This window comes from Temnothorax nylanderi, unplaced genomic scaffold (genome assembly GCF_030848795.1).
Source record: "Temnothorax nylanderi isolate EJ_2023f unplaced genomic scaffold, tnyl_v1.0 TNYL_tig0082_pilon, whole genome shotgun sequence".
NCBI classification, from domain to species: Eukaryota; Metazoa; Arthropoda; class Insecta; order Hymenoptera; family Formicidae; genus Temnothorax; species Temnothorax nylanderi.
In genome coordinates, this window is record NW_027249144.1 from 735,994 (window position 1) to 762,082 (window position 26,089).

The 26,089-nt window shown below is 45.6% G+C and overlaps 1 protein-coding gene across 3 annotated transcripts in view; it reads left to right on the forward strand.

The window, feature by feature from the left end:
* Positions 1-26,089, forward strand: part of Sema2a (Semaphorin 2a) — a 307,709-nt gene that overhangs the window by 253,984 nt on the left and 27,636 nt on the right. For all 3 annotated transcript variants that reach the window (XM_071709912.1, XM_071709911.1, XM_071709913.1), the window contains 2 exons: positions 20,052-20,139; positions 25,413-25,464. In XM_071709912.1, the coding sequence (XP_071566013.1) occupies positions 20,052-20,139; positions 25,413-25,464 (140 nt within the window). The remainder of the gene's footprint in view (positions 1-20,051; positions 20,140-25,412; positions 25,465-26,089) is intronic.

A 26,089-nucleotide genomic window follows, 5' to 3' on the forward strand; every position in this document is an offset into this window, starting at 1 on the left:
GTAATTAATCAAGCGACTTTAGCTTATGGGCTGGCGCAAAGAAAAATCTTACTTATTTGCTCTCTCTCGTAATCATTAATCGAAGCGACCTTAAAAAACGCGTTATTAGCATCGATAATTTCGGGAGCGGGGGGGGGGGGAGGGAGCGCATCGTAAATTCTCAATTGAGCGAGTTGAGTGGATGATCGATGATCTTTCGACAGCGCGGCGCGGTGGGCCAATAGGAAATTTCGAGGCCGGTTAGATAACGGATAATCTCGTGATATATCGGTTAGCGATATTAAAAGCCGAAAAGGGCATGCATATTCAGGGCGCTGCTTACGTATTATCAGATTGGTGCTGGCAGGCGCCGGCGGGGAATCTTGACGCGCGATGTAAACCTGTCAGAGCTTGATGGATCACACCGCCGCTGGAAAAGAGGCTACGTGGGCGAACGAGCCTTTTCCACCGCCTTCCGATTCACTGGCGCGCGGGACTGATTTGAATTTAATAGGGGGTTAAATTACTGTTTATTCGTTTCGCACTTACACGCCTTGCAGATCCGTCGTGAGGAATGCGCGTTGCAAAAATCGGTCGCGCGCGGCCACGTTTCGAGCAACAGGGTTTATAACTATGTAACAGGCTCGGGTTTTGCCCCTCGGTTCGACTGAATACTTTTCTGGTGCGGAACAATCGCTTCGCGTTTCGTGTTTCGCTCGGTCATCAATACAGAAGGCTTCAATATATACTGTGGAAAGCAGCAGTTCCCGAACCAAGTTTCAAAAGGCTCCCAGTTCTGATCTCACAGAACTCACACACGCGCGCGCGCGCCCGTGCGATGGTATCCGCGAAGCTATGTATTGAAACCTTCGATTTCTAAACAAGAGTAAAATACTTCGGGTCCGAAGCAGAATCGAAGCTATTGTACGATTACAAATCCTAAGAATACGGAGGCTGGTTACGAATCGTGAGCAAAGCAAAGGATTGTTCGATGTTCTATATTCTATATTTTTTTGTAAGAAAAATCATTCAATATTTCTACGCTTTCGGCGATATTCTTCCTTGAATCGTTTTTATTTGTCAATATAGTTCACTGTAATCATTTTTAACTACATAAATGATTCTTGTATTGAATTTGATGATTTTTGATATCTTCTCAGACGAATGTCTTGTCAGTTATTTTCCCTGTAGATTTCATCCCGCTCGCAGTAGCTCGTGAATTTCGACGCAAATTGCGGTCGAACAAATGTTTCACCAAATAAAAAGAGAAACGGAGATCGAAAACGAACAGCGTTGGTCGCAAAATATTAGCATGCCACTTTTAGCCGTGCACTACCAGCGAACAGTGTGTTGCAGCAACGTGCCTATTCCCGCTCGAGACCGAAATATATAGCGTGGCGCGCTGGTACGCTGCATCGCACGGCTATATCCGCAATCGCGTCGCAGTCCACGGCGGTGGATGAGAAAGAGCAGATAAATAGAGGCGGGCGGATAGAGCAAAGGACGCGACCGGCCGCTCGTCGATGCGCGAAGCGCATCCCGGGCTAAATCCCAAACCGTTTCCGTGAATTATTCCCGGCATTACGAAAAGTGGGACGGCGCACTTTAACCCGCACGGCCCCGCTCCGTGCGCTTAATTAATCGTCCACCCACTGTCGCCTGCCCTTCTTTTTCTCACGTAGATTTATTGGCGTCTCGAGGCGGCGGGCGCATCCGGAATCGCTTCCGAGACTTGCCTTCCGAACAAGGCGCCATTTATTTTTCGATATTCCACCGCGGGAAGAACACGCGTTCGCGATTTATGCAAATCGATATTGCCGGCGTAACTAAACGCGTACGCGGCGCGCTCGCGAACATCGATATGCAAGCTTCGAGGAACGCCTTCCGATTTACACTGGGCATGAATCGCAGTGCTTTTAAATTATATAGATATCGAACCGTTCGCGTAAATACGACGATATCGTTTTTAAGATGGTTTTACAGAAATTAACAAAAGTTATGATGATTATACAGCGTTACGAGAAAAATTCCGTATATCGGAAAGGACTTACTGATATATATTGCGCGAATGACGACGGAAATCTGAGAAAAATGCAAGAGCTATTCTAGCGAAGCGGTGACATTTTCTGCAAAAATTCAGGGACGGGGTCAATTCCGACTTAGAAACGCCCCAAGGGGTAAATCGGTTTCCACCATATTTACGGCGGTCCTTTTCAACGCGATTCGCTTTAATGGGGGTTATCCGGCCACGCTGTATAGAACCTTCAATCTGAAGGATGAGGAGATCTCAAAAGAATAATGGTTCTTGGCGAGCGAGTCCGTCCTCGCACCATGTGTGTAACGTATGCGCTTTTCTCTCCTACGACCTTTGTTGCCTGACGATTCTCAAATTCGCTGTCAGCATGTGGATTATCGAGTTGATTCACGACGTATGACTGATAAAGTTTAGATCCAGAAATGTCTGCAGAAATCAATGGATATATACACATGTACGAGTGACTTTTAATTTTGAAAATATCGTTTCGCAACGAAAACGTCGTCTATTTCACTTTACGCTTGCAGGAAACAGAGCATCGAGAAATGAGAGGCAGCCGGACGGCGAGCGAGACGGAAGAATTCCATTGCCGAATGATTTGCGCGCCCGTGAATTTGTCCGGTTTGTGGGCCGCGCGCGCCCGCCGAGTTGGCAACGAGACGAAGCCGCATATACACGCACATTCATCATATGTTCCGGACAGCCACGGCTAAGGCCGGCAATTTATGCGCGTTTTGATATTCTCGTTCGCTTTTTTCGGTCTCGTATCGCGAATACATTACCGGAGGGAGCGGCGCCAGCAACGCCGCACAGATAACTTCTAACGCGGACGAACGGCGACAACGAGCGCGTTGCACGAGCAACACAACTCGTGCTCTAATAAATTTGAACCTCTGATCCCATAAAAATGCATTGGATCCATGGGGAATCTTCCGTGCCGCGCGCATGCTTTTGCGCGGTACACGACATATCCGTGCGTCGCGTCGGGGCGAGCAAAGGGAAAACGAAGGCGCGAGGGGGAGAACCGACGGGGTGAATTCCTGAGAAAATAAAGTTGACCGAGGTAATGCATACCGAATTTTCGTGGATTGCGTTTTGTCTTCCCAGAGGTCTGTTTTCTTCGTGCAGAACACCGAAGCAGAACACAAGCCAAGATGCAGAAAGGATGGCGAGGACCCGCGAAACGTGGGTGAGAGCAGACAGAGAGTCGAGAGAGAAGGACATCGTCTGGCAGACTGGGTGTACCGGAAACCCGAGAGGCAGCGAAGCGCGATACGACGTATCGCGAATCTTGTGAGAAAGCGAGAGCAACCGGTGGATTTTTATTTCAATTTACCGACGCGGCTGACGGTATATATATCATTCGGAAAGCTCGAACGACGATGCGTATTACGCTTTTCTCATTGCAGCCACGCAATCCGCGCGCACTCGCATGGGAAACCGCGCACCGTTGGTAACATGCCACACCAAATTCCATCCGCGGAAGCGTGGAAAGCTTTTCGTCCGGGGCCAAAACGTTTTCTGCACATTTGTAACGGCTCGAGTAACCTTTGCACGTTTACAGAAGCGCGACCCTCTACCGATACCGGCATCTCCACCGTCGTCTCTTTTTCCCATTGAATTCGCCCGCACCGCTCGACAGACTCCGTCGTTCGGCGATCGCGTTCCGCAATTTATTTTCCACGCGTGGCTGCGCAGACCGGATGCATCAAACGACCGCCGAATTCGAGCGAGCGAGACATAGAGAGAGAGAACCCGGTATCCAATTGTACGTAACTAACTGAACAACGCGTCTACCACCGAATCGCGATTCCTTGCGTCCGACCGCGTCTCACATTGAATATTCGTGACTGCCGTCAAATGGACATCCGCTTGGAGTCTGGAATCGACAGGTTTCGCTGTTACGGCTGGCCCGCTAGTAATCGATTCGGCCACGGGCGACCGGAAGCGCAGTTGGTTTTGCGAGGAATCGTCTCTAATCCAAACTTGTCGGTCATGTTTAATTCAGTCGTGATACCTATTTTACGTGAGCCGCAAAGATCCTCTCATGCCCGGCATGTCGAATGGTTATGGATACGATTCGCCAGGGACTATCCTAATTCGAATCACTACTTAGGAGTCATGTTTAATTCAAGGGAATTTCGGGCCGCCGTGCGTGCGCTCGCCGACGGTTTCGTGCAAGACAGTAATTTTGTATAACATGCAATATATAATCACATCCTGCATATTCGTTATGTCTGGTTAAAATACACTGAGGCATGGAATAAAGATACGCTATAAAAACAGAGAGAGAGAGAGGGGGGGGAGAGAGAGAGAGCAAAGAGGTCGTAAAATTATATTTACAGAGCAGAAATAATATTTATTGGTACAATACGTTCTCAATCCGCTGAAGTCAATTAACATCATGAAAGGGATGCCGAAATTGATCAAATAGACTGATGCGTATTTAATGGTGAATTTTGCAAGGTGTAGGGCAAAAGTAAAACGGAGGCGCGCCTCGAAGGAAGTCCATCTAGTTAAGATCCGTTAGTAGCCTTAAGGGAATATCGTGGTTTATCAAAGCCCGATGCCCCGAGTGCTTAACGTTGAATTTACTCGTTCATCTCTGATCTCCGGTCGATTAATCAGTGCTTGTTTGAACGACCATCGGCGGATTCGATCTAACATCTTCCGTGCGCGCTCACCACGAACCACACGTGTGTGCACTCGACAGCTTCTGTCTAGCGTCCCGAGGGACAAACCCACGCCGGGCGGACCTTCGCCTATTACCTGTACACATTGTGCGCCCACGTAGTAACCCTATACGATATTACATCTGATGTAAAATCCAGCGATCCTGGTTACTGTCGATAACCTCATCCCGTCGTGTGTACGCGCGTCTCTCGGACGCGCCGGACAAGGAAAGAGCGACAAAGGGGGCGAGAGATTCGAGGGAACAGAAGCCGGGACACGTCGACAGGAACACCAGGATTATGGGGTTGGCCATCGCCGGGGTCTCTCGACCCGCAGGAACGACCCGAGATTGAATTATCCGCCATCAGGAGGGGTTTTGACCTCGGCTATCGCGTCGGTGGAAAGTTCGAGGGAGAGAGACTGCCCACTAATCATATACCCGAGGGATGAGGTCGAAAACTCGGGTAGGACAAGATCCGGGATATTGCCGGGAAGAAGAAAACAACCGTCGTCGCGCGCGCGGTCGTCCGCCAAACGGCGGCGTTGTCTTAAATCATCTCCGTTGCTCCTATGGATGGCATTATATGTGTGTGTGTCTGGAAGAACTACTATCTTCTCCATCCACTGCGAATGCATCCAAGATGTGGGAGAAGAAACCGGTGGAATCAGCCAAGAGAAAATAGACCGCTTTTTATCTCACCGCATGTTAGAAGTCTCTTATACGAGCGTCGTAAAAATTGTATTCACTGCTCTACATATCATATTCGTTTTAAACGAATATATATATATTTAAAAGATTTCTAATTCGGCTAGGGCTACGTCATTTTTCTTAATTCTCGAAATTGAGACAATGAAAATCAATTTGCGACTTAAAGATAGAAACGTAAGTGCAGTTTTTCCCGTATGATGCATTTTGTGGTTCTAATTTCAAGCTGCAGGGATACGTTGCCGGCGATTCCGTCTGTGGACTGTTACGCGGTCTGTTAATGCAATATCGCGATTGCTATTTAATCACAGCGAACGATCCTCCGTACGCGGATTGCATCTTGCGGCTGACCCCGTTGGACGATGAGGCGAGGCGCGCGGTGGCGGTTCAAAGTCCCGGCCGAGTTCGGACGTTCGTACTCGCCGCAAACATTCCGCAGGGCCGAGGTAACAGATGCGCAATATCGCGGTGTCGTTCGCCGCCGTCGTATTGCCCGGTTATAGGGTCCTCTGCAGATCTATGTCGGAAGCCGCATACCGATCCGATCCTGTGACGTCATAACGACGAACCGCCGTGCTTGGCCATTCGTGGTTTGCACAAGGTCGAGACACAGGCTGGCGGACATCGGGGTTCTTGGTCAAGGATTATCAACCGTCTAGCGCTGCGGCCGCAATCGTCCGCAAACCTACGAGCTGCTCGAATATAATTGACTGCGCCGTTGTCGTTGTATCTCCGTAAATTCTGTCGACGGCTGACGGCCGCACACCGCTTTCCTTCGTGAAATTGGCAGGATATTGTAACGCGAAGGACGATGTCAGTCATGTGTATTAATAGTAGCCCTCGTACGTTTGCACACTTAAAGCGGCTCCGTTACGTATGCATGTATTTCAGGCAGTTATTTTAAGCGAAATACAACAGATCGCTCGGCGAAGTGGGAGAACAAATGGAATTAACTCGGCCGCCGATTGAAATATCATCTACGATAGAGAGGAGGGTTATGCGCGCGATTTCGAGTTTTTGGTGGTTTGCGCGATAATCTAGGGATGAATAAATCATGAGTATTTTAATAGCGTAAGCGCATATCGTCGACGAATAATTTACTGATAATTCGCGTACATATTGCCACGAAACGATACGAGCCGCGTTTAAATCGTCAATTACCGATTATCATTGCCCATCATTCAAGTACCGGCCGTAATCCGTAGAAATAAATTTCTCTCGTCTCTCCTGCCGATTTATCTGTATTTGCGGTAGAAAAAAATCTGCGACACGATTGCCACGAAGATTTTGTCTCGTCGTGACCGATCGAGAATTTCGTTATTTCTATGCGCTTAGTTTCATGTTCGCTTGGAAATCGGACGCGAAACGATCGGGTAACTTCTGCAGACGATCTGGGCGGCCCGGGCCATCTGGTGCGCTTCTGCCGGGTTATTATCGCGGCGCGATCAACCCTATCCGCGCGTACGTGCGCACGTTTTCACGCAGCCCTCGTGGGCCCATCCCCTTATCGGGCGCAATAATGGAAACTACGTCGTCGATTCTATTTTCTCTCCCTCGGGAACCGCGGGCGACCGCCCGCCCTCCGGCACCGGCATACGCGACTCCGGCGAGCTACGGCGTTCGGTACAATAATGGTTATTTATTAGCGCTAAATCAAATGCGTTAGCGTGCGGTTGCACGGGCGCAAAGCTAATATATATGATAATGATGATAATAATTCCGGAAGTGAGCGCTTTGCGCGATCGACGATTCTCCAAATCCTACCGCAAAGGCCTCGAAAGGAGAGAAAAAAAAATAGAAAAAGACCAATCAATGTTCCGCCGGTTTAGCGTTAAAAATAAATTTAGGAAGATAAGAACATGAAACGTAATTACCCGAGGGATATACGAATGATGGTTATTCTTTGTTACATGACTGCGAAATGTTCTCTATCCCTCTGAGATGGGATTATCGGTGCGCGCATTTAATATTTAGGATCCAGAAATGATTTCGAAATCAAACGGGGCGTGCGTCAGCATCGAACAATAATTGATGACGGTCTGCAATAATGAGAGATTCGCTCCATTACCGTTGATTATACGACGGTTACCACGTCATTCTATCCCTGCCGCTGTCGGAGCCAAAGTCTATAGCAGTTTCGATATTGACGTAAAGTGCGCCGGTACACCGTTAATATCATCGTGAGTTCTGAGTTTCGGGCGAAGCTGTAATTGTAGCAAACCGCGAAAGCAAAGGCATTCCTTCGGCGAGCCAAACCACTTCCGGTCGCGCGGACAAAAGGCAATCTCCGCGCCGCTCCGCCCGATAGCCTCTGCGCGCGTTGTTGTTGGAAACATCCGACTCATCCGTTCCTGCAATATAATCCAGCGCGCGGATGGTCGCCGGTTTAACGTCCGCATGTGTTTCGTATGCAAAATACGTAAAGTGCATGAAGTGCTCGACGCGACGCGAGGCGACGCGACGCGACGCGACGCGACGCACAAACCGGACGAAAGAGACGAGAAGAGGGGGGACACCTTTCGTTCCTTCTAGTGGGGCCTCCCTCTCCCGTGGTCATGTAAAGGGCGACAACCTGTCCGATGCAGATTGCGCCCGCAACATTCGTCACCGCCCCTCGCCCGCTCTCGCGAAACCAGCCTGGTCTTGGATGGCGACGTGTAAACACGGTGATGTAATAGTGAGCAGCGTGTGGTCCCGGCCGGGTTAGTATTGTGTGTGCATACTGATGTTTCATTAGCCCACTGTTCATGCCGCTCTCGTACTGTCAATCAAGTGCTCCACCCTGCGGCTGCTCCTCAGTTCGAGAGCGAAGCCGGTGGCGGTGGCACGGGCTCCCAGCGTCGCCGTTAGGATCGCTTTATAAGGGGATTACAATTATCCGATGTTTGATTAACCCCTACCCGCCGCGGCGTTGCAATCTGCTTAGGGCGCGTTACAGCGTTCCGCCCGTTCCGTTCCAGGCGATCGGCGAACGTCGTTGCCGATTGCGGCGCGATCCGCGGTATAATTCGTTGGGATGCAATTTGCCACGGGCTCACCGGCCTCCGAAATTGGAATCCGCCTAATCCGCAGAGCAGTAGCGTCGCGATGGATTTTCAAGGTGTGTCTAACGCAGCTGCTGTGCGCGGGAGAAACCGATCGGACTCATACCCGTCAGGCGGCGCAAATCGTGCCGCCGGTGGGGTTAGCTTTGCAAAGGGATTAAAATCACGCAGTGTTTGATTACCCCGCGGCAAGAGTTAGGGGCGCATCGTTAAGATTGATATTTGCCGATACTGCGGAGCGCAGATCTCGGATGAACAGTTGGCTTAACGTTGACGTTCCAACCAACTTGGCGCATGGCGGCTGTGTGAACGCTGCGGTTGTCGCGTATGGGCATGGACATGATTCTGTTCCGCTTGTAATGGCCAAGTTCTGTGCACATTTCCGCCAAATGTCAATAAAGTTAGCCCGTTACACGCGTCGGCATAAACCGGCACCGACTGATTGCTCTATCACTATATTTATATTTCACGACACTTTGAAATTTAAATAAAGCTCTTTGAATCGTAGCTCTTTGAAATGCCTCGCGGAATGGGTTTGCTGCAATAATAATCGGCTATTGGAATCGTTTTATAAAGGGATTACAATTACTCGATGTTTGATCACCCCTCCGAGCTTGCAATCTGCTTGAAGTTGCATTACGTATTCAAGTGATATACGCAACAGAAACTCGTGCGATAGTACAATAACATAATAACCCCATTATTGCGGCATTGATCGTACTTGACAATTATCCGCGGTACGCGTCCTCGCGCGGAGACAATAATTTTACGTTTTTGATAAATAGAATATTTCTAATAAATAAGACGTAGAATTTAAAATGTTAATTGTGTCTTCATGTTAAAATTAACATCGAGTGATAATTATTTCATGAAATATCCGCTAATAATATTAGTTTATTTATTTTTGCACTTTCAATCTAAAAAGACTATTAGACACATTTATTATCACTTAATTCCGCTCGGATATAATGTTTCCACCGTTTAAGCGAAAAAGGAATTTGCTATACCGACAACACGGGCTTTGTACGACTTCAAATTGGCAGAATAAAATATAAAATGTAGAGTTGTTTCAGTTGCGTTAAAAAAAAAACGATAAAATGTTGCTTTTATTGTAGTATGTGTAATTGTGTGTGCTGCAATAAGAATGCTTGAAATAGTTTGCATTGTATGTACCGCGTTTAAAAAATAGCGTGTGTACTAAAATTCATTTAACTTGAATAAATATCGCCCTCCGCGATTCGAGATGCGTTAATGCTCGATCGCAGTTACGAAAATAACCAATTTATTATAATTTAATATAAATGAACGCATCGTAGAATAAGACACAGATAGCAGCAACAATATTTGTTTTTGATCTGGCTCGATAGTGATTGTTGGAATATCATCAGCTCTCGATTGCTTTTGTTGAACTTCGCAATTGAGTTCTTCGCCTGCGGCTCCCCTCCGGATCGGTGGTTCTATCGCACTCGAAAGATCGTTATCGCTTTGTTCACTTTGCTTTACATAAGAGAATTAACATTATCCGCCGATTGATTTTGCGTTTACAACATGACTCGCTTCAATTACGTGCACTCATGTGTTTACGCTGGCCAAACCTGGGGGCCAAACCTGGGGGCCTCAAAAAGAATTAAAAATAAATTAATTCCGTTTATAATAATGACTTACCTTTTATCCTATTTATTGACATCTATCGTATCTCGTTTTATTTCGTTATTTGATACGTTTAATAGTTAGCAAACTCTTTCGATTGTTACGAATCAATTGACTTTCACATTTATTTATTATTTATTAAAATCGTTTTTAATAAAACGTAGAATTAATTTATAAAGAGATGACAATTATTAATTTGATTATCTTTTTATGCGTGGTGTAAGTTAGTTAGGTGCTTAAATTATGCGAACTGATAATGCATTCAAAAAATCTTGTTGACCATTCGCAGCCAATTATACCGTGACATGCTTCATGTGTTGTAATAAATAAAGTGTCAATCCTCCCAGCTGCGTTTATTCGCAAAATGATATGCAAATAAGATGAATTACATCATTATTACATTACATTCTGCATATTGCGATGCATCTTCATTAAAGAAAATTGATCACATTCTTAATTTTGCGTCATCATTATCGTTGTCGTCATCCATTAGTTTGTTTTAATCTCTATCTTGTACGGGGAGTTAATAGAAACCATACCAACTTTTATATTCCAATATTTTCGGTCCGCGAATACGTTTGTGAGGAAAATATATATCTCGCCCTCGCGTTGTTTTCTCTCAGATAAGTGAAAATTTACTGCGTTAGAAACATTTTTCGTGCCTCTCTGCAGTGCGAAAAATCCGCGCGTCCTCCCTCTCAGCGCCGCCGAAAAAGGGCGAGGATTAGTAGCCGCGGGACATTTTGCGGAGGTCGTCTATCTGATCATCCTCAAAAACGGATCTCTCCGCCGTGGGGGGATGCGCGCCGTGAGGGGTCAGTTTTGTGCGAGCGAGCTCTGTGCGCGCCGAAAGGGGGTAGAGCAACGGGTTTGTGCAACGTGTGTGATTACGTTGGCAATTACTCCCACCCCCGCAACTCAGATCGAGGTGGCCGCCCTCGCTTCCTCTCCACCTTCACTCCGTTGGCCTCGCCCGACGGCGGAAGGGTTGTAACTCGTTATTAGCGAGGAACGGCAGTGGTGGAGGGGAAGGTGATTACAGCCCCCGAAGTAGATTCGCCGACGATGATAAACGCGAGTCTGCAGATCCGATCGCTAACTCGTTCTCTCTCTTTCTCTCTCTCCTTTTCCCGCGCTTGCCCTTTCCCTTTCTGCCTCTTTCCTATATCGTTCTCTGTACAGCAGTTCTCTTGACATACTCCCGCGCTATTTCCTCCTTGTATTACATTTGGCGAATCTTGATTAGCGATCTAGGAAATCTTGATTAGTGATCTAAGAAATGCTGAAAGTAATAGACCGGCCTACCCCTTTCCTGTTCTCACGTCTTTTTCTGCTAAAACGTTTTTCTGATAAATATCCGTGTCAAACTGGAGCATAGTGCGATAGAAGCGAGAAAAAATTCAATTAGATTGCGAAAGATAATCTAAATACTTCGATCCAACGTTTGGCATTGAACTTCGCACGCAAGTAGAGCGTAAAAGTGGCGTGTATATAGGGTGACAAATCTATGTGAAAGGCTCATTATAATTTTATGAGACATTGATGGAGTATATTTGTATAAATAGAGTATATTTGTATAAATGATTATGTATAACAAAGTATATTTGTGCTCCACTTAGAGTTTTACCTCGAAATATTAAGCCACAGTTTTAACTCATGAAGACGAAGGGAAAGGCACTATAGTACTTATTAGTTTTGCGATAGTTACGCGTCTACAATCTGTCCGTCGAGCGAACGTGCCTTGATTTTACGCTCGTTAGGAGATTTAGCGGGAACGATGAAAGATTTTGATACCCGAGCGCGCGAGACCAGCGCGAAGGAAGGAAATCCCGGAGCCGAATGAATCAGAGATTTGCAGGCGAAGAAGGGGGCGCGGGGGTCAATAAGAAAGGAGAGTCCTCGAGGAGCAGTCGGACCGACAGAGAGAAAGAGAAATGTAGAGAGAGAGAGAGAGAGAGAGAGAGAGAGAGTAGATCTCTCGAGCGTATTCTTTCATATACCATCCGAGTCCAAGTCCTGTCGAGAACGCGCCATAGAAAAGCCCTGAAGAGCCCTCTAAAAATGACTGCCCCCCGCCCCCGTGCGGGTGCAAGAAAGGTATTAGGGGGTCGACGATGGGCGGTGGTGGTGGTGACTGCAGCAGCACGCTGCGCCGGGTACAGCGACGGTAGCCGTACGCGTGGAACGAAAAGATAACGCAATTTATTTCAGGCTTTATTCATCCTCTTTCATTCTCTTCTCTCGCTCGCGCCGTACGGTCCGGCCGTGGCGAGGCAGTGAAAATTCTCCGCGTTTTCTTTTTGTTTCCCTGTCTCTCTCTCTCCCTCTTTTTTTCCTACTCCTTTTTTTCTGTCGCCTCGCTCGGTCTTTATCTGCGCCACCACCATCGTCCCTGACGCCGATATGCTTGTCGACGAGGATATTTTAATGTGCGCGCGGTACGCAGGCTTTATCGCGAGCGATAGATTCCGTAGTCACTTTGAGGATAAAATCGATAACGGATAAGCTAAAACCGATAGCTCTTTTCAATAATCTTTTCGCATAAGAGTATGAAACGAAAATCGGCTCTAGAAAATTGAAACAACAGACAACCTCTTCCCTCCTCCTTCTTTTAATTCTTTTTAACATAAATAATTAATAATAAAGCAAAAATATCAATACGCGCAGGTTGTATCTGTGGAGTAACATGTCTGTCAAACGCAGTAGATGTTCACGTACGTGAAAACGCCAGAATAACAATTGAATCGTGCAAAGGATCAATCGAAATGCTTATTATTATTGAGGTCGAGCCATGACTGTTGCAGTATCGAACGTGAAACTGTGCGAGAGCTGTCAACCGGTGCGGCGGTGGTCGCGCTATAATTCGCTTTTCGACCAATCTCCATTTTATACCGGTGCGTCGCTGCGCCGGCATTACAAATGCCAGCCCCATTTTGCGCAACTCGACTTTGACATTGTCGATTATACTTGTAACAAACGTCGTATCAATTCAAATATTTCCCTCCGATGAGTTAGAACATTTTTTAATCGCATTTTATATATCTCGCAATTTCCAGCTGGATATTTAAGCATGATATTTAACTTGCGCGGAACGTTACAATACCATTTTACATATTGACCTCTTTTTTTGAATTATTTTAATCCCAATTTATCAGATAAAAAAGGATCAAGAGACATATCACACAAAATCAATTTTGGATTTAAAAATAGATACCCAATTTTCCCTATCCAATAACGATGGAATATCAGATCTTCTATGTATGTATGCGTGTGTGTGTGTGTGTGTGTGTGTGTGTGTGTGTGTGTGTGTGTGTGTGTGTGTGTGTGTGTGTGTGTGTGTGTGTGTGTGTGTGTGTGTGTGTGTGTGTGTGTGTGTGTGTGTGTGTGTGTGTGGAAGAGAAACGATAAAAATATTTTCTGAAAATGGGCTTCTCCATTTATATATCGAGTCTATATTATAAATAATCCGACTTCATTGGCGGAATGACTCTCTCAGTAATATGTTGTGACTCTATACAACTTGATCAATTATAGGGAGAGGATATCGTGCTACCAATTACGCAAGTTCATAGTTCGCTGTGAGGAACTATCAAGGAGTCTCATGTTCGTATACTAACTAAGAATGGTGCAAAGGCGATGGGGAGGAAGGGAGTGGGGGAGGAGGCTAGAATGGTGTTTCCACTTCGTGCTTCTGATACGTGACCCATGGAGTAAATCTGATCTAAATCTGGTACAACTGCATGACGGCGATGCATTAACCTAATGAGCCTTTAACTAAATTGAACTGTCATATACTAATAGAACTGATTGCATTTCGCATCTATGTTAACGAATATTCTCGTAAAGTTTTCAACCTCATTGATATTGATATTTAATTTAGGTAACAAATTAGCAGGCGTTACTCCGAGTGCAATTCTAAATTTATAAACGCGCGTATCGATCGACCGATCAAAGTGCCACCCATCATCCTTACACATTTTCTTAAGCGCCGTAGGCCCCTATTATCTAGATTAAAATATGCGATAATCAAATTCCGCGAAGTAAACGATCTTGTAAGTGTGACAGCGAGAATGGATACGATAAATAGAGGGGTAGAAAAGGAGAGAAATAGAGACAGAGAGACGCCCAGGAGAGGGTTGATTAATGAGAAGGGCGTGACGTGGCGGTGCGCCGCGCACCAGCCACGCTTTGCCCCATTTCATCTCCGCTTTCACCCTCTCTTACGTCCCTCTTTTGGATTCTCTTTTTGCTCCCTTTCCTTTTCTCCCTTTGCTTCGTCATACCTATGTTATACTTACTTTGTCAACGAAACCCCACTCCTCTTCCGCTTCTTTTCCTCTCTTCGCGCGCCGTTCAGCCTAGACCGACTGAGATATTTCTATTTCAACCTTCGTTGCTCTTTCAAATTTTACATTACTATACTCTTACGCAATTACGTTTCGCGACGTTACTCCACCCTATATACTTTTTCTCCATCTGATTCCGCAGATTGCCAACGATTCCCTCGAATTCTCCTCCTTTCAACCAGTCGTTCATTCACGTTTGTCGGTTTATTAGGCAAACGGGTCGGAAAGCAGCGGGTTATTATCAAAATTGTTGCTGCAAAATCCTCGCCCCCTGCATCTTCCGAATGTAAACGGCAGCCCGTTCGCATTCTGAGAACTGTTTCTCCGGTCGACTACCCTCGCCTCCCATTTAATCCGCAGCCTATCCCCCAGTTACCCCGTCAGTCGATTCTATAACCGGGGCGAAACGTGAATTCGCACGCACCTGGCAACCTTCGATCAGAACTCGTGCCACGAGGGTGAAATGAAATTGTAATCGTCGTCATAGTTACGCTCGGTTCCCGCACGTGTTCCGAAAAACAAGGTACGAGAGTCTCGATGCTCTTAGATTTCAGCCCAGCGATATCGTAGCACGAGGAACGTTAACAGCGTGTTAACTGAAAGAGAGACTTCAACCGTAACGTCCCTAAATGCTGCTCCATTTGAGACCACTTGAACTGTAAATCCACCACTGTTCTTGGCAAATTCGATTAACGACACGAACGACAGGTATCGGACGCACGCCATGATCGATACTCCGGGAAACCTGGAAAGTTTGCACAATATCCGGCGGCGCTCGCACCGGGACTTTCGGTTTTGAGAAGAGTGTATTGTCGTGTCGGGGGTCCGGCGAATCCGCAAGCGGAGTAGACGAGTTCCAAACATGTCAATTCTGTCAAGAGCCGCGGCCGAGGTGGTCGAGTATGTGCGCATACACACGCCTAGTTTGACCCCTCTCGTCTGAACCAACTCCTGACAGACACGGAGGATAGAAGACGCGTTTCACACCGGATAAAAGGTCCTCGAAACGCGTCAGCAGGTTTCTATCCCACGCGATGATCGTGCCTTGACCGAAGTGCGATTGCGAATCGAGACTCCAGAGACATTCGATCTCCCCCTCCTTTCTCCCCTCTCCTTGTATCGTGTTACCTTGTTCCGAATTTTGTTGCCGTATGTACCTTCAATCGGAAACAGATTTTACTTAGTTCGCTGGCGGAATCGAAAAGTAAGTGCTCTGCGCAATAAAAATGCATTTGTCTTTTTTTTTCGAAGGAAATATCTGTTAAAAATGACTCGTATAACTCACACGGAAGTTCATACGAATCGCGAAAGCGTTGCAATACGTCTTACTGTTACCGGGTAATTTGTTAATCTTGAACACAAGAGTTCTTGACATAATACGTTTCTTTGCATGCATATTATACGTGAAATCTATTTGATCGCTCGCGCCATGCATCGCGCAGAATGTATCTCATTTTTCAAAGTCAGTGCGGTGGATACCGCACGCAGCGAGATGGATCGTAGGAAGCTAAAAAGGGCGCTTTTGCAATTGAAATTACCGCGATGGAGAATATTTTCGCTATCCGCCGCGGGTGCGGCGCGGCACCTTGCCTCGGGCTCAAGGGATTAAAATAATAATAACGTTGGAAATTGGACACGGCCGCGGCGGTGGCGGTACCCTCGTAATCTTTGGCGGCCATATGCCGGTGTCAGCTGGAACGAAGCCAGACGAATGTAAAAAATGATCGCGCGCCTAATCTGCCATTGTGCGGGCTGAGTTTGGGCCCCGCCGCCGCGCCGCGCCGCGCCGGCCTCACTTTATTCAATTGCAACTCTGGCTCTCTTTATGGTTTCGCATTTCCTTTCGTGCACGTGATAGGGAGAGATCGTATTGGTTCTGCACGTGCTCTAGGATTCGTTTGGCTGCCGATAAGAGACGCGCGTTATGCATAAATCTGCCATAAAGATCATCCGCGAACACGAAAAACGATTGTACGGCTTCACGTTTAACAGCGATCTCGACGAAAATTGTGCGCGGCAGGTCAAATCTACGGTGTAAATCTTTCAAAAATAACCACCGGTTTTATAATGTCTCCTGGGGCACTGTCGAAAATAGTATATCAAGATTTTATATCTCAGCGACCCCGTAATCCAGTCGCGTTGACTTTTCTCATGAGAGCACGAAGGTATATATATGTGTGTGCTCGTGCTCGCGGTTGAGCTTATTAAACTTGAATAACATCGACCTCAAATCGTTTCACGAGGATGCGAAGCGATTTCAAAAGCTATCACGATAGAGTTCCTAAAAATCCCTGATTGCTCATACAGTTACCCGAACTCTCATCGTCTGCCTTCCCGTGACAATTCCATTCACCGCTCATTGATTCATAATCTCTATTGTCGCGACTTATATTCAACCATCGACGCGGTTTGCTTCTTTCTCGAATTTTACATAAATCCCGTCTATCCCGTCAAATGCACTATTTGCGAAATTTATGAAAGAGTGACTTATACAGATTAGTGAAAAAAAAACCTAAGATAAACATATTCGAGAATATGAAATATTCTCATAAACATTTAATCCTTCCACTATTTATCATCTCGGTTCTTACGCCAAAATATATCGGAATATTGCAATTATCTTGAATACAGAAAAACAATACAGAAAAAATCGATTAAATTCTTGATAGAATTCATTTTCTAGTATATTGGGAGAAAATAAACGTATATTGATGAGATATATGATAAAATAACTGTAGGATATAGCAAATGAGTTTTCCAGAAAGTCGGATTATTTATTGCTTGGGCCGAAGCCGGATGTTATGCGAACAGCGATTAAAGGCTTTTGAGGAAAATGCATTTAGATGCAAAAACGTGTATACAAGACTAGGAAATTGGAGCATGACGTGAACGTAGAGGGATTTGAAGAGCGAATCGGCCTCTCGTTACATATTGAAACTCATAAAGTTGGTAGGATTTAAATTAACAGTATCAACCATAGCTTAGCTAAAAATAGCATGTATTCCAAATTTATCTTGAATGAATATAGAATCTAAAACGACGTTTATCCTCAAAGTAATTTCTAGCTTCTCGTTTTAGCTTGATAAACAGCTCATTAGCTAACTGCTCTTATTTTCACAAGATAATTATACGCGTGTATATCTTCTACATATGTGCATTGCGCGCATAATTATAAAAAATAGCCCGGATAACCATTTGGCTCTTGAATCAACGAAATACAGAAATAATTTATACGTGTATATATTTGCGACGGCAATGGTTTCTGCTTCCGCCAACCTCCGTTTTTGTAGCCCTCCTTTTTTTATCAGATATAATGTCCGCGATAGCAAGATTCGTAACGATTCTAGGTCGTTGATACCCTCTCGGCGTGCTTAATTAAGAAATACTGTAAAGGTATTAGGCCGTTGCCGGAACCACCGAATTCAAATGGATGGTTTCCGCAACTAGGGTCGTTAGGGCGTTATCACGCACCGTTAACAACCTCGATTAGCGATTGTATCGTCCCTCGAAGTTCAGCGCACGTTCTTATGGGAGTGCGTTGCAAGTAATTTACGATAAGTAGGCAGTGTGTTTGCGCACGTACGCGCCGTGAATGTCTTTTAATGGCAGTAAATTACACGATGGTAAATATTTGTCGGAGAACTCAGCGGCGACGGCGGCGATGCCATATACATTTCTCCGGCGGCGCATCAATATTGAACGATTAATTATTTATATTATACACGTATCGTATATAATTAATTAAGCAAATATTGGCACGCGATGCAATCGAAAATAATGTAACAATTATCGAATAATCATTCGAGATGGCGAAATTGTAAAACCGTAGAAAGTTCTAATTGTGACCATTTAACGAAGTGCTGCGAGAGTGGCTATATAAATTACGCGTTGACTAGGTTGACTACATATATCTTACAAGAATAGTTTTGCTGAATGAACATACAAATGTGGGTACAACACGGGACATGTTATTACTACAATTCAGAACGTATATTTCCTTTACTCTGCACGCTTAATAAATAACGTTATACCAAAGGGACGAATCTGGCTCTGCATAAATAGAACTTACGTCGTGCGGCGACGTTTATCCCATTAACAATCGTGCGAGTCGCGGCGTGGCCAATTTTATCCGCGGTCAGAAATAGAAACGCCCGCGGCCCCGTCAGGAGATGCAACAGTTATATTAACTCGGATACAACGACCGGCAGGTGCGGATGTCGTCTTCCGTAGTGTAGTGGGCAGTACAATTTTATAACGATGATAAGATCGAAATAACTTTCGCGTGGAACATGCCTACGTATAGGAGGAAAACGAGAATGCGCGAGCGCATTCGGACGAATCGGGGAAAAAAGGAGATAAACGCGTACGCGAATACGGTATTCGCGAGTGAATATAAATTTCGAAATCCCTCAGGGAGCACAGTCTAGCCGTGGTCTATCTGGGCCGATCTAACGACCTATGGGTAGCACATCGGTTTTGAATAAGTCCGACATTAGAGGGACCGTGGCGTAACGTCGGTCGTTCCGCGGAGATAAAGCAAGATCGCAAGTTTCTGCATTCTCCGCGCACGCGAAGGAAAGAGAACACGCGAAGGGTTGGCGCGTGGAGATGCAGAAGGGAGAGAGAGAGGGCAGAGAAAAAGACAAAGACTGGCGGGGAGAGAGACGGAACAAGGGATAGATACGCAGGAAGAGTAGCTCTGTTCCAGAGTAAGAACCCCTTTCATTCCACGTCGGCCCCTCCTGATACCGTATAAAATATAGTATTGTTCGCGCTCTGTTAGCCCGGAGTGGAACGAGTATATTTAGAAAGGGGCTGCTTTCTTTCATATGTTAAGCAGATCAGTGTCGATGAGATAAAAAGAAGGAGAGGAAGAGACGGAGTTGGCAAGAGCCGTCGAGCCGTTCTTTCTCATTGGCGCGTGAATTCTACGCGTTTCAGGTCAACGTGCAAATGATAATTTGACCTGATATTCTTAAGCGGTTCGGAAGTTATCGCGCGTTTGTCTGAAAGTGTGCAATGTATTCTTCTTTTCGTTTTTTTTTAAATTCTTTTCACTGAAATCGCAAAGGGACGAATTGTACGCTTCTTAAATTTTCACGAAACTTCACGAAACTCGAGAAGAGTTAAATACTTTCTTTGCCCCAGAATTTGTTCCGAAGCGCAAGGACTTACATTTACAACGAGAGAAGACAATTGCGAAAGTTTTTCCCGCGGGCGCTTCGTTCGCTAATATTAACATGCGGCTCATCGCGCGAGTTGATCTTCGACGTTTTCGCGGCGCGGATTTCAGCGAATCCGCGCTGGCCGATGGAACGAAAATGTCGAGCGCGCGTTACGTGCCGTGTAATTCCGACGAGTTTACGGTAGAGATAAGTCAGAGTTGACTTTAGCCGGATTACCGGCGAGGTCGGCAGGGCGGTAGGGCGGCGCCTTACTCTATCCGGCCGTTATTATAAAAGTCGTAATGAAAATCTAACGATCTACCGAGCGCGCGGCGCGGCGCGGCGTGGCCGCGACGACGCGGCCGCGGTTTCGCCGCGTTCCCGCGGCACGGAAAATGAATTTCGCCACGCTACGACGTCGCATTTAATCCCCTTATTTACTTTTGCTTTCAGAACACGTGCGGGAATTCAGCTGCGGCATGCTATACTACAGGACACTCTACCTGGACAGTAAGAGGGACGCCCTATATGTCGGAGCTATGTAAGTAGAACTTTTTCCCGGCTCCGTAATAAAATGTCACGCCATGAAAATCCCCGGGAAAAGTTGCGACGTTCCCTCGTCAAAGCCCGAGAACAGAGGTATTACGTCAGCGCGCGCTGGGACCGTGTATGTATGTATATGTACGTGCCACGCTGCGGATTTTTACGATTGCTGTGATTAAAATTCTACAACGTGTGCGAAGCGTGTGGGGATCGTGCCGTTTGATTGAATTTTCCGATGTCATCGAGTAATCGGATAATCTGAACTTTGAGGGATTACCCGTTACACAGATATCAGCTTTCGGGATAATAATTATCGTTGCATAGATATGGAATTGCGCCTCGTATATTTATGGAGGATGGAGGGGGGGGAGAGAGAGAGAGAGAGAGAGAATATTTGAAACATTTTCATTTTGCAGTATCCAGGCTGTTCCACTTCACGACTGCATGCATATTTCTGTTTACCACTTTGGTTATTATTGTTCGTGAAAACCGCGGACTTATTTACTTGTCTGCTTCGCTTTATAGAAGATGATCAGAATCCTCTCGCTCTAAATGTTTCACTTTGCAGAGAGGCAATTTATTCGGAGCCTTTGAGCCGCGGAAGAAAACGGCAAGAAATGCAAACATATAATACAAATCGAAACTGACGATCTCGGCAATTATGGTTGTCGAGGAAATGAAAAACGCCGTGTCAACAGAAATCAGAATTAATGAATTTGCTATTTCATCCTTCAAACGTAACAACCTTAGACATTGCGCTCGAAATTGTATATTGCGACTTTATATGCGTATCGCGGACAATAACGAACCCTTAACTCGAAACTTACTCGCGTTATCGGTTCTTTATCAATTGTGCTCTCGTTGTACACCGTGCTAAACTCTCTTACATGCGCGTATCTCTTAATATTTCCTGATTCCCCCATCCCGATTCAGATCTCTCACGCAACCTAGCCGTAATTAAAAGTTCCACGAAGAGTTTCCTTGCCGTTCCCTAGGTAGCCGTGGTAAATCCGTTAAATCGATCGACTCTTCGCTGTTCGCACGAGTATCGCGTTACTATTTTCTCGATAGTGACTCGGCGGGAGCGAAAGCTAAAGGGTCGGCCCTATGCCCGGGCCCGGGTACAGATTGCGGGGGGAGATGTCGCATCATTATCTCAGCGGAGTATTATTTCTTGATTCGGTCCCAGCCGCTTCTGTCGCCGCCACCCTCGGCGACCATCCGCTAACGTTCTCCCCGTTTTCCTTTCTCTTTTGTGTTCCCTCCCTCCCCTTAATTTAGTAAATGCCAGCAAAATGTTACAAAGCCCTGATAATGGAGACGCAGCGGGGACGGGTCTTCCAATGCTCACGGATACAAAGAAATCCCCGAGACAGACAGGAACGATGGTTGTTTAATCCCTCTGTGAGAGAGACGGAACAGATCGTCTTACGAAGTTCTCTTACAATTCGAACACGCGAGTATGTTTCCGTCAACGAGATGAGACGCTCTCAATTGATTTCACCGCTTTGGAATCACTTGAAGGACTTATAACTCGCAATACGTAGGTAGCAAAAGTGGTTACAATTTAATTTCTCTTCGAGAGAAGAAACACATATCTAAAACATAAAATAATTAATATTGACACTCAAAATGTACGATTCTTTTATTAATAATAAAAAATAAAGTAACAACTAATTTGAACGTAGAGAGAAATCTAATTAAAAAAGATATAAATCATATTTCTGTACGACGGAAAAATAAAACGCCACAATTGCATAAAAGCTTCCGCTTTTGGAATAACTACCTCTCTCTCTCTCTCTCTTCTCTCTCTCTCTCTCTCTCTCTCTCTCTCTTTCTCTTTCATCTTTGTGATGGGATGAGCTCGCCATATGGGGCGACAAAAGAAAAAGCGCAGTTACGATAAATTGCATTTCCCAAGGAAAGCGGCTACTTCGACTCCAACATTTCCCGTTTCCTGGCTTCGTTCCACGTGCTTGCGTCGCCTTGTATATACATACGTATCTATCTACGAAACTACAATATCGAAGAGAATTCTGATAAGAGTCCGAAAGGAAATCGTTTCGATATTCCTTCTTCAACGATAAGAGATATTTAAGCTTCATGAACTTAGGGACATAATTTTTAAATGGTTTTAAAACATTCGATCTTATATATATCGATTCACTCGCGTAATCTCTGGATCACGATTCTTTTCTCGCATCCCTCGCTGTACCCATTCTTCGCGATGCCGTTTTTCCTCTGTTATCGCACGCGACGATCGATACACGCGCGAGCATCGTTCCTCGTTAATTAGAAAGGTGATAGCCATTAATTGTAGTTTGAGAATCGGCACCCGCGTTGCGGTTCGCTCCGCAATTAAGGTACGCTAATTGAACGCTTCCAATTATCAAGCCAGAGGCCGCTGGCGAGACCGTACGAAAAAAAAATATATATACAGCTCGCTTATATCCGAGTTCGCGGCTCGTGTCTGCCGTGCGTCTAGCGAAACGAGATAAAAATTCGTCGATCATATTTTCGTCTCGTTCGGTCGTACCTGCCGTTTTTCTCGCCAGACTTCTATTGTGGCCACGACAATTCGGCGGGAAAAACGACCACGACCGGGGATTAACACGTCGCATCTAGTCGCGATCGGTATTTCTCCTAATTGTCCTCAATAGCCGTTGCCGGAAACGCAATGGAGAGATTTTACCTTCGTAATGCTCGCTGCAACAACCTGGGAAAAGCTCGAGATAGCGTGAGAGAAGTGAGTTACGATCGCGAATGTTAGCGAGGTGAAAATGGTCACAGGTTTGCGGCGTTGCTGAGCTAACCGTGGCAATTGAGCTCTTTCTCTCTCTTTTCTCTTCCCTTCCTCCCCCCCCTCTCTCTCTTTTCCGGACATTTTCGACGATGTTAGCACTTCGGATGTCGTATATCGATTTAGCGGATTATCCGTCGGGCTACAGCCGATAAAATTGTATAGAAGAATTAGGTTAAATTTAATTCATGCTAAATCGCGTATTTCAATCGTAACATTCCATCCGTTTTCCATATCGCTTTATTACTTACCGCCCGTGCACGCACGTTTATTTTCACTATTATTTTATGAAAAGTGACGTATTAAAACGTCAGAGCTGCATTGCGGTTTATTGAAACGCGGACGAAACGTTATTCCGACGTGTATACATTCGTTGATTTATACCGGGGAATTATTAAAATCGTTCTATTATGTTAAACCCATCTCTTTTACGCGGATATACATCTCCTTCCCGAAGGCGTCGGGGTAAATAGCACTGTTGCAAACGCCACTTCTCTGGCCCTTGTCATGTATTCCCCCAGAGTAGAGCGAGGAAAGGAGAAGAGCGAGGGGGATAGATCTCGACGCGTTGGATAATGCATCCCGGGTCAGAGCTGTCCGTCACGCACAACCACAAATTCAGACAACGATGCTTTTCGGATTTCGCCCGGCATTCGTCAGGCTCCTTCTCGCTCACGGTGAAAATGTCCGTATTACGCAAGCGAAACCCTATACCCGGACATGAAAGCGGTGTAGCTGTTATCTCAAACCGCGACCTATTTCGGACGGAAACACGGACAATTCGTACGGTCATACGCGGCGCATTGTTTAGACTGTCGCGCAGATGTTATACGGATCCTTTAATTAATTAAGTCTTTGTCCCCTATTTGCATAATTAGCAATGAAATTTGTTGAAATTTCTTCCGCAGTCTACAAGGCATCTTTAATAGTTTAAGAAATTGCTGTACGACCTCGGCAAACTGCTCGAGATTTTAATTAAACTTTCTCTCGAAAGCCCTTAAGGCGATGTAAAATGTTAAATTGAACCGAATTCTTTCGCTGATTCTCAAGTAACACTTTCTTTATTTTTAGAAAATGTTCCACTTCTCGTGGAAGCGTGTCAATGAGATCTTAATGAAATTTTTCCTCCGCGATTTTCAGCGGCGAAGTAATTTCTCGGTTTGATTACGCACGTTTTACCAATTGGATTTCAAAGCGACTGAGCGATGACTTCGCAGCAATCCGCCCTTTACGCTGAGTTTCTCCCACAAATTACTTTCCTACGAATTTTTTCTTTCGCTAGCATGAGCGACGTGCCAGCACGTAGACGATACTCGCCTTCCCCTCCCCTCCCCCTTCTCCCTTCGCGTTTCCTTTCCACCTGCTGAACCCTCTAAAAGTTCGCCGAGACGAAAGTTCGACGCGGGTAGATTCCAAAGTACGGATTTGTTTTTCCACATCGGTATTTACTTTTTCACGGCGCGATGCACAGAATGAATGAAAAAGGAGAGCCGCTGAGGGATAGGTCTTCCTTCCATCTTCTCTTTCTCTTTCTCTCTCTCCTCTCTCTCTCTCTCTCTCTCTCTCTCTCTCTCTCTCTCTCTCTCTCTCTTTTTTTCACGTTCCGCGAGCGCATTCCGTCTGACTGCGTATTTCTATTGAAACGCGATGATGAATGGCTATTGGGATAAAGTTATGCGGCGCGCCGGCGTTAATGTTGCGAAACACACACATTTGAAAACTGGGTAAATTCGATTTACGATCGGTGGCGCCCAGCAGTGCGTATACCTTTCACGTGTGATCGAGCGCAGCACCTCAGATTGCCGTCGCGCGGTGGTCGCGAAGAGATTTATATGAAAATCGTCGCAGTTTCCCCGCATTGATAACGACTGGCTCTGCTATATTGATCGGAATACGTGAAACGTATTATTTCTACGTCGAAACGTGAAATTAATGCCACGACAACCGAAGCGAAATTATTAATACTAATGGCAGTCCGTATCGACTTTCATACGAGAACTTTCATGACGCGTTGCGTAATCCGCGCTGTTTATTTCGACTCGTCGATTTCGATTCTTATTATGTCCGTCAGTCTCGAACGTGAACAACGCGATCTCTTCCGAGGAATAAAATCCTAACAAAAACAAACGGTACGACGTGACTTTGGCTACCGTGGGGTAAAGAAAATACAACGCAAAACTCGGTCAGAAAGGAGCTTGTCCCACTTTACTCTCCGGTCTCTTCTTCTCCTACCCTCATAGAAATTCCATGCCGTTTGCTGGCGTTTGCCGTGGCGGAGAGCCGTAAGCAAAGTGCCGCGGTGCTACACAACCATACATAACCGTGGCGAGATAAGGTAGGGTCGAGTCACGGAGAGTAATGCATCTCGCAGACGTTGGGAATGAAAATTTACCCCTCGACCCTTTCGTCTATCGCGACCACGCTTAATTCGACCGTTACGCTAACACGAAACTTTCCTCTTCTGCTTTCAGGGACAAGATCTTCAGGCTAAATCTAAGTAACATCAGTCATTCCAACTGCGAGGTGAGTTGCCCAGACTTTTATACATGCCGGCTCCTATCGGCGCGTTTAGCGCTTAATGTGATAACACGCGTCATCTTACGTTTGCATCGAGTTTACTGTTTACGTATTTGAACTAACGAATTAAACCTATAATTAAAGTCGCATTTAGCTTTAAACGTGAAAACGTGATCCCCTCTGTGTTTCAGCATGATGAAGCTTCTAGAAACAACTTCGTAGAACTTTAACAAGGTTTATAACTTTTAATTACGTGATACGTGCGATAAAAAGTTGAATTTTAATGTATTTAAGTGAACGTTCTTCGTATTTAAAATGTGAGGATAGTAGTCTTCATAATCATACTTTAGAGCTGTCAAGTAATTAAAATGGAATGGAATTTTAGTATTAAGTGGAACGCGATTTTAATATTACCTATAGACTATGAGCTCTAAATTCATTTTTCTTGAACCGCGCATAAAGAATTCATTTTCCAGTAAATCTCAAAAAGAACTTTGTTCGCTGTACCACGCGCTCCCCCCCCCCCCCCGCGGCTGTCCTCGTATCGATTAGCATTAAATGTCGCATAATGTTTGGTCCCCGTTTGAGAGAGGGCGATAAAACCAGACCCCGGTCGTAACTTGGAAAGTGG